The sequence below is a fragment of the Sphaeramia orbicularis genome, chromosome 11 (genome assembly GCF_902148855.1).
Source record: "Sphaeramia orbicularis chromosome 11, fSphaOr1.1, whole genome shotgun sequence".
NCBI lineage: Eukaryota > Metazoa > Chordata > Actinopteri > Kurtiformes > Apogonidae > Sphaeramia > Sphaeramia orbicularis.
In genome coordinates, this window is record NC_043967.1 from 25,049,663 (window position 1) to 25,059,622 (window position 9,960).

General features: G+C 36.8%; 1 protein-coding gene across 1 annotated transcript; it reads right to left on the reverse strand.

Annotated features, from left to right (window-relative positions):
- Positions 1-371: 371 nt before the first annotated feature.
- gja4 (gap junction protein alpha 4) lies at positions 372-9,630 on the reverse strand. The gene is made up of 2 exons (XM_030148078.1): positions 9,508-9,630; positions 372-2,704 (listed from the first exon to the last, which is right to left on the reverse strand). The coding sequence occupies exon 2, from the start codon at positions 2,693-2,695 to the stop codon at positions 1,550-1,552; it is 1,146 nt and encodes a 381-aa protein (XP_030003938.1). The 5' UTR covers positions 2,696-2,704; positions 9,508-9,630; the 3' UTR covers positions 372-1,549.
- Positions 9,631-9,960: the final 330 nt, after the last annotated feature.

The window sequence follows — 9,960 nt, forward strand, 5'->3', positions numbered from 1 at the left end:
ACAGAACTCAGGTTGGTTTATCTGTAAAAATCAACATGCTCACTTCACCTCTTTCAGCTAATATCAATTAAAAAAAAACAAAAACAAAAAAAACAGCACATGCTTTTAAAAAATTTTCTTTCTTTTTTCTTTTTTTTTTATTCTAATATTACACGTACAAATACAATTAAATTACTTGTAATGTTTTGCTCTGTACAGCCTGGACTAAACAAACTCCAGACAGAAAGGCTGTTTGGAGTTGGCATGTTCAGAGATCTTGCTGTGAGGTGACAGTGTTAACCACTACACCACCGTCCCGCCCCTCACTGCATCGGTTAGGGTTAAAAAAACTTGTTGCAGCTAATCAAACACTACAGTAATTATGTGAATTATTTGCTTGTTTTTTGATTGTATTTGTTATTATAATCTTCTTTCTTTCTTTTTTACTCACTCTGTAACTGAATTTTGCCTTATCAGCTTATTAATCATCTCTGAGGCACTTTGAGCTGCATTCATCTGCGTGAAATGTGTAAATAAAGTAGCACATTTCATAAAGCAGGTAGATTGTGGAGAATACATGGCGATGTGATAGTAATATAATGAAGTGACAGCTTGTGATGGTTTCAACTTTATTTTCCATTAAAATAATAAATATTAATACTGGTAGTTAATTAACATTAAATATAGTATTTCACAAAGTCATTTCCTTGGATTCAATGCACCTTTCTGTACCGTGATCAGTCCATTCAGTGTGCACTGGATCTGTCAAGCTCAGTGATCAAACTGAACTTTCCTCATGTCATTATTCAGCTCTCATGATGCTGCATCTCAGGGTCCTCTCTTTCTGTTAAATTCTAAAATATTATAGTTTCTGGCAATGTCAACTCTCCAGCAATCCCAGAATTCCCATGGTTTGGCACCCTTTCGCCTTGTCAGTCTATAACCTTTACTTGAGTGACCAGAACTCACTGGGTCAAAGGGGAAAAATACATTGTGTGTGTGCATGCATGCATGCATGCTCTGCATCCACACAGTCATTATCCTCTTGGGAGCTGAGCAGGATCCAGAGACCAGTACATTCCACTGTTTGGACACAGCCATGGGAAGAGGAGGGGGGGTTTCAAACAACGTTGGGAGTTACAGTGCAAATCTCAAGGGATGGTGCTACAGAACACTCTCACACACATACAACATCCTCAGCATCCCCCCGGACCTCCACTTCGCAGTGTTTTTCCACTGTCACATTCAGCACTAAAAGCCATTAAATGCAACATGAGGGCATCTTATGACTTCAATCTTCTCTCATCATGGAGTCTTATTTTCTTTGCCCAGGGGGATGTTCTCAAAATGTTTTAGTTTTGAATAGGTTCATTTATCTCATAAATCCTTGTTTGAATGTCTGCCTGCCTTTGAGGCATCAAGTTCACAGTGCAATAGTTGTTCCTCATTTCTTCCTCATTTGAGCTCTTGTGGCGCACTCCTGATCTTCAAGTGTGTGTATAGTATTTATAGCAGAAATGGAAAAGTCTCAGAAACAAAAAGACAACACATCAACCCCTCACTGACTGCATCATACATAGTGTTTCTGCTTAGAGTGTCCTTTATGGGCACCCTTCGTCTGTTTCCCAGTGTGATGTTGGTGTTTCTTATAAATGACTATAGGGGAATGTGAATTACTCATAGCCCCCATACAGTTCATGTAACTAGGAAGCAGGTCGCCGCCAGACTCCCCAGGACCCCAGTTTACCTCGCCTGCGAGATCCCTGTAGCTCTCACAAGAGTTGTGATAACCTGTAACCTCACCCTGCGGTGGCAGATTACCATGGCTTCCTGCTTTGTAAGACTGTGCTGGCTCCATTTGGAAGTCTGGAGCCTCTTCTCGGGCCAACACACGTTTTGACCGAGGTAGGTACTCCACTCGCTCTGACCTGTAGCGTTTCTCAAGTCGGTGAGAGACGGCGAGTCGAAGGAGGTGAAAAAGCTCAATTATGTTAAGGAGGAGGGAGATGGCAGCGATGACCTGAGTGTAGATGGTGAAGATGGTCTTTTCCGTCGGCCGAGACACAAAACAGTCCACTGTATGAGGACAAGGAGTTCTTGTGCACTCGAACTTGGCTGCAATAAAGAAGCCGTCGTACAGGAACCAGAGCCCGATTATGAATCCGGCTTCTAGGAGGATTTTAAGCAGAATGCTGAAGGCGTACGCACACAGCAGCCTGCCTTTAAGTTTAGGAGCCTCTGGAGAACTCCTGTCACATTTTTTCCCCTTCTCACCATTTTCTTTTTTTTTCTTTTCCTCTGCATTTTCCTTTGTCGCATTCTTGTCTATTACAATAGCATCATTTTTAAGTCCAGCACTACATTCTGCTCCAGACTCATCCTTTCCCTCCTCTTTGTTCTTCTCCCTCCCAGCTCTTATAGCCACATATCCAAAGAAGAAGATGGTCGGCGTGGAGACGAAGATGACCTGGAGGACGAAATAACGGAAGTGGGAGATGGGAAAGGCCTTGTCGTAGCAGACGGCGATGCAGCCAGGCTGTTTGGTGTTGCAGATGAAGTCGGCTTGCTCGTCATCCCAGGCAGATTCCGCCGCCGTTCCGAGTACCAGCATGCGAAAGAGGAAGAGTACGGTAAGCCAGACGCGACCGATACCTGTTGAATACTCCTGACCCTCCTCCAGCAGGTGCTCCAGAAAGGTCCAGTCAGCTCTGGACATCCTCTGCTCCTGAACGTAGACACAGTTTGGTTAAAGGACAGTCATTATAGAACAGAGTGAAAAGACATGCACATCTCAGTAGTGAAAAATGTAATATGTGCAACAGGAGGAAGACAAAAAAAAAAAAAAAAAACATAAGCACACCAATATAGCTCCTGTTAGGATTTATTACCTCTGCTGTTATCGGGATTTGTCTGTTTGTTTTTCTGTTAGCAAGATAACTCAAAAAGTTATGGATGAATTTCGATGAAATTTACAGGAAATGTTGACATTGGCACAAGGAACAAATGATCAAATTTTGGTGGTGATCAGGGGGCCGGGGGGACTGATCTGCCTTGGCGGAGGTCTGCAGTCTCTGAGTGCTTTCTAGTTTGTAGTCCATACTGAAAATATGTCCAAACTTCAAGCCGATGACCTAAAATGTTCAGTTGTTGGTTGTATTAATGAACACAAGAGGCTGAACGTGACAGAAAGCACAGTCAATAACCTGGAGGGGGTTGGGTATGAAATGGCTCATGTGCATTTAAAGGGCCAGCTCTTAAAACGACCTTTCTGGTGTCATTACTCAGATATAGGGTTGAAGATGGACCTGTGGAGTTGAATTAATAAAGAATTCAGACCCAAACATAGCATTTACAGTTTATGTAGACCACAGGGAAATGTTTTAAAAATGCATAATTCCATTTAAAAAGCAAAATATCACTCCTTTAATATATACACCTGGATAAAAAAGCTGACAAAACATGTCACAGGAACATCACGTGGCCCTCCTGAGGAAGACTACAACATGTAAAAGTAAAAAAAAAAATCAACTTTTTTTTAATCTGTCTGATAAAAAAGAAACAAGGAATCTTTATTAATACATGCAGTAGATGCCCTATATATTTAATACTTAAGATGACTATGTAGCCTGATTTGCCACTAAATACTAGGTCTATGCCCTTTTCCTTGTGCACATATAATCTTTTTGTATTAGATTTTGTAGTATATTTTTGTATTAAAACATTCTACAGTCTTATTTACTAAAAAACCAAACCTCCTGTACATTATGCGGATATTTACTACTTTTCTCTAAATCATTGTTTCTGTTAAATAATGTATATACTTGGAAAATGATCAAATGCACACATATGATCACATGACTGGTAACGCCATGGAGTTTGGGGTATTTATAAAGTCTTCTCTGTATATCTTTCTCTTGAAGTCTGAAGAAAAATGGTGTTGCATGAAATGTCACGATTAAGAGTGTTGGAGAAATGCTTGAGAAACGCAAATAACTGTATATTGAAAGATTACCGTTATATATTTAATGTGCGATAAGTACGAAGTATTGCATGGAGGTGCTATGAGTCTAAATATAACCATGTTAAAGAGGCATTGCATGTCAGAGGTGGAAGAATCAGACCCTTTACTTCAGTATAAAACCACTAAGACCATCATCACGAGGTGTGACCTTGTGAGAGACATTTATCTCTAAAAAGTGATATTTGCATGAGCTAAAAAAAAAAAAAAAGCCTGTTTTCAGTTTTCTCACAACACATCTTATACCCAACCTAGGATGGTTTACAAAGAGTTTATTAAACTTTAAGTGGAGGAGTTATGTGGTTTTCACGGTATCTCTCTCAGTAACTCAAGCTGTCAAACAAAATGCAGGAGGACAAGTACAATAGTCACTTCACATAGTGGAGTAGAACTATATAAGGCAGAAGAAATCTAAATACTCAAATGAAGCACACATATCTTAGATGTCTTTAGTATTTGAGTAAAGGTACACCAAGTTTGTTAGTGACCAAAGGAAAAAAGTTACTATTTTGTTCTTGTTGTGATCAAAAATGGCAACATTACATTGATATTAACCCATTAAAACTCAAACATCCACTGGCAACCAAAAACATCTACTGATCTAAACTGTTTAATACCTGTTGATCCACTAATTCTATCAATCCATGTAAATAATTGGCGTAAAATGCCGTTTGTCATCTTTTCATGGTCATCTGATATGACCCATTTGGACATTCAGAAGCTCCACAGTTACCATGGAAACACCGTCATCTTCTACATTATTGATTCACCAGTAAAACCTATGGAGTTGGATCAATGACAGTGGATTGAGACACTTGTGTTCAATTATTGATATCTTTGCTGAAAAGGTTAGCTTTTCTACAGTTTTCTCTATTTCTGACTTAATTACTTTTAACTTTAATCTGAGATTTTATAAACACCTACAAGATCAGTGAATTAAATCAAGGAAAATATCAGATTTTCACTAGAAAATCACAAAATAAAGAAGATAATATGGCAATAAATGGTGATAAATCACATAAGAAAGGTTAAATATAGAGAAAAATTCATTTAGGAACTGACACAAAAGTAGCACTGTGTCTTTTTTAGGCACTGAGTTACAATGATTTCTGCTTTAAAAAAAAAAAAAAAAAAAAAAAAACGACTGGAATAGACTTTCCATTTGACCTTTTACTGAAGTATAGGTTTTAAAATTATAACAATATTCTTCACTTAGAAGTTACTAACAGCTAAAGGGACATTCCACTATGTTTAGCCTCTACTTTTGAAGACAAGCCTCTGATTTTATTTTAAAAAATTTAAAAAAAAATTGTGTTAACCCATAAAGACCCAAACATCCACCATCGACCAAAACCATCTACTGATCTAAAATGTTTAATCCCTGTTGGTCCACTAATTCTATCAATACATGAAAAAAATTGGTATAAAATACAGTTATTCATTTTTTCATGGTCACCAGAAATGACCCATTTGGACGTTCAGAAACTCCATAGTTACCGTGGAAACACTGTCATCTTCTACAGCATTGATTCACCAGTAAAACCCATGGAGTTGGATCAGTGACAGTGGATGGAGACACTGGGTTTATGTTCAGTTAATGATACCTTTGCTGAAAAAGTTACCTTTTCTTCAGTTTTCTCTATTTCTGATTTAATAACCTTCAACTTTAATCTGATCTTTTATAAACACCTACATGATCAGTGAATTAAATCTCGGAAAATATATGATTTTCACTTGAAAAACACAAAATAAAGACAATAATATTGCAATAAATGGTCATAAATCACATAAGAAAGCTTAAATACAGAGAAAAATTCCTTTGGGAAAACACAAATACACAAAAAGTAGCACTGTCTTTTAGACTTTCCCCTGGGCCTTTTACTGAAGTATAAATTTTAAAATTATAATAGTGTTCTTCAGTTAACAGCTAAAGGGACATTCCACTATGTTTAGCCTCTACTTTTGAAGACAAGCCTCTGATTTAATTTTTTTTTTTCTTTTTGCGTGTGTTAAAGATTTCCAAAACCGCCACCACAACAAACAAAGCCCTGTCAGTTTGGAAAGACTACATCTAAACTGTTAACAGCTTTTCCTGTTAGACCCTGTCAGACTGCAGTTCTCTGTGGTTTTCATTAACACGCAACTAATACTAAAGCTTTTAATGATTTCTATACGCAGCTACGTTTCTCCAACCTTTTCAGTCTCTTTTTTTTTTTTTTTTTTTTTTTACTAGAGAACATGTGTATTTGGCTCTAGCCACTTATTAGTTCTTCCATGAGCTCACACTTTTGTTAGTGTGTGTTCCAACTCCTCATCAGCAAGATGTGAAGAACAAAGCCTCCATACACTAAAGCAAAAACATATGGCACCAAAGTTAACATTTAATATGAATGGAAATAATGTTCACTTTCCTGTTCGGCGGTAATAGCTGAGGTGAAGGAGTCTGAGAGGAGTTTTACAGAAAACAGCGGTGTTACATAAGTTAATTTAACTTGCTTGCACCCCTAATTCAATTTATGCAAAGAGGTTTAATGGAAATGTTGTCATCAGAGTGGGACTTGTGGTGGAGGCTGTTCGTATTAAGTGACACAATGGCTTGACAGGAAACTTAGCATGAACACACAAAACATAACGGTCCATGACACACACACACACACACACACACACACACACACACACACACATCTGAATAAACATCCTGCATGAGGGAGTTAAGGCACTTGGTTGTCTCTTGTGACCATTTATGTTTTTCTGTTGTTTTTTCCCCCTCTGAGATAAAGAAACAGACTTTTTTTTCCCTAATAGTGAGAATACAACCTCTTCTGACAGGATGAGACAAGACAATGGATGGCAAGTGATTGTGGGCAGCTGAGCGGCTATTAAAATGATAACGCAACCGATCCACTTCTTCTTGAATCAGCATATTGTCTTTTACATTTTGTTTGGTTAAGCATTCAAAACAACTCCAGTAAAATGAAATGACAACCAAACAAAAAGCAGAACTGATAAAGAAAAAAAAACATGATGGGTGAAACTGTTTTTTTTTTTTTTCTTTTATCATCACTATTTTCTCAGTTAAATTGCAAATAAGGCTGTCACTTCAATATTCCAAGATAAAATAAACATTGTATATATCCAGCATTCAAAAACATATGAAAAAAAAAAGATTGTACTGACTGTCAATTGAATGCTCTGACAAGCGCTTATGCTTTCAAATCTAGAATGAAAGGCAATAAGAGCATTATTTAAGCAAGGATTTACCATGTGTAAATATGTTCAATTAGACACACACAAAACTGAGCTTAAAACAATATTTTGAGTCCTATGTTTATTAATAGTGAATTGGCTGTGGAATAGTCATGAATGCTCATTGATTCGCTCCCAATGTACCGATAAGGTGTCATTTTGTTAAGATAAAGTTGTAATTAAATATTTTTACCTCCTCTTATTAAATGATTGTAACAGTGTGATTTATTCCTGATAGATAAAGTGTAACTGGGACTAGTATGTAATCGTTGCACATAGTCAGATGTGGTTACTGATCTGTATAAATGGGAATAAAATAAAAAGGAATGTGTCAGTAAACAAAATTATTACAACTTTATGGGCAACAGTATATATAGCAAAGCTTAAAGAGCAGGAACTACAAATCCTAGACTATTTGTGGGTCTTTATTAGCTTTAAGGTTGTTTAATATGCTAAACCTGTGACTGTGATTTACATTTACATTTATGCATTTGACAGATGCTTTTTTCCAAAGCAACTTACAGGGGAAAAAACCAAAAAATGAAAGAAAAAAATACAAGAATAGATTAAAAACATAAAAACAGCTGTACAATTAAAACACTGTCGTACAGAAATTAAAGCACTGTCGTACAGAAGACAGGTTGTTAATGCGATGATAATAATACAGACACCAAAGTCACTCATATTTGAAAGGTTATATAAAAAGCCTGCCCCAGGGCAGCTGTGGCTACAAATATAGTTTACCACCACCAGAGGGGGAATGTGAGAGCGAATGAATAATGGGTCAATAATGTAAAGTGCTTTGGGTGTCTAGAAAAGCACTACAGAAATCCAATCTACTATTATTATTATTATTATTATTATTATTATATGATTATGAAATGGCTGTGGAATGGTGGAATGCTCGCTTATACATTCATAATCTATAGATAAAACTTAATTTTGGGACAGGCAAAGCTGTCATAGGAGCTACAAATTTGTTTAGAATCTAGGATTTGTAGTTGTTTAGGGACCTTCATTAGCTTCAGAGTCACTGAATACTCTGTACTTGTTTCTGACAGGATGAAATGTGTGATAAAGTTCTTATTGCTACAAAAAACAGAGGGCAAATTTCTTTTTAAATGTCATTTTAAAAGCTGTATATGATTGTGAAATGACAGTGGAATTGTTAGGAATGATAGTTTAAAGGAACTACAAATCCCAGAGTATTGTGGGGGCTTTGTTAGCTTTAAGGTCATTTAAATACACTACACCTGTAGCTGACAAGTTCTTATTACTATGACAAAATAGAGGCATAAAAGCAACAGGTTTATTACACACATTAAACTCAATAATAAGAACCCCAGAGTCATTAAAATCAGATTGTCTGTGTTTTGTTTAAGTAGACAGGTTTGTAAACCATAAAGACCCAGTGTTACTTTTGTGTCAGTTCCAGAATATTTTGTTCTCTATATTTAACTTTTCTTAAGTGATTTTTCACAATTTATTATAACATAATCCTAAAATCAGAGGCTTGTCTTCAAAAGTAGAAGCTAAACATAGTGGAATGTCCCTTTAGCGGTTAGTAACTACTAAGTGAAGAAAACTATTATAGTTTTAAAACTTGTACTTTAGTAAAAGGTCCAATGGAAAATCTATTCCGGTCTTTTTTTTTTTTTTTTTTTGGAAAATCATTGTAACTCAGTGCCTAAAAAGACACAGTGCTACTTTTGTGGCAATTCCCAAATGAATTTTTCCTCTATATTTAACCTTTCTTAGGTGATTTATCACCATTTATTGCAATATTATCCACTTTATTTTGTGTTTTTCAGTGAAAATCATGTATTTTCCTATATTTAATTCACAGACCATGGAGATGTCCATAAAATCTCAGACTAAAGTTGAGGGTTATTACATCAAAAACAGAGAAAAAGTGACTTTTCAGCAAAATATATCATTAACTGAACATAAAACAAGTGTGTCCATCCACTATTACTGATCCAACTCCATGGGTTTTACTGGTGAATCAATGGTGTGGAAGATGACAGTGTTTCCACATTCACTACAGAGCCTCTGAACATCCAAATGGGTCATATCTGATGACCATGAAAAGATGACAAACTGTATTTTACATCCATTATGTCTATGTATTGATAGGATTAGTGGACCAGAAGTTCTTGAACAGTTTAGATCAGCAGGTGGTTTTGGTCATTGGTGGCTGTTTGGGTCTTTATGGGTTAAAGAGGATGGTAAACATACTCATCCTTAATTGGAGCAGCTCTTACCTTTCTCTCTCTTGAAGCGGTGGTTTGTCTCCTTCACTGTCCTGGGCACACCGTCTACTTCACTGTCACCTCGGATCTTTCGCTGTAGTCGTGCGCCGCAGCTCCACTTGTCTTGTGTTTGCCTTCCTTAAAAAGAATCGATGTAATCGGAAAAAGTGGGGAGAACTTTCCCATGCTTTTTTTTTTTTTTTTTTTTTTTGTAACTGGCCCTCCCTCAAGGACGTCGTCCAGGAAATGGGATGGATGAACTCGGAGCGGTTCTGGTTAACTTAGTTTGGATGTGCGGATTGAAATTTGTTTAAAGGTCACAGTTTGCGTCAATTACGACTGAATGTTTCCTTTCTTTTCTTTCCTCATTGCTTTAGGCAGAAAAGTTTGGAAAGAAGTAAAGCCATGAAATAAAATGCAACATCAACCGGTACTGAGGGATTAAGTTTTTAAGGAACAGTAAAC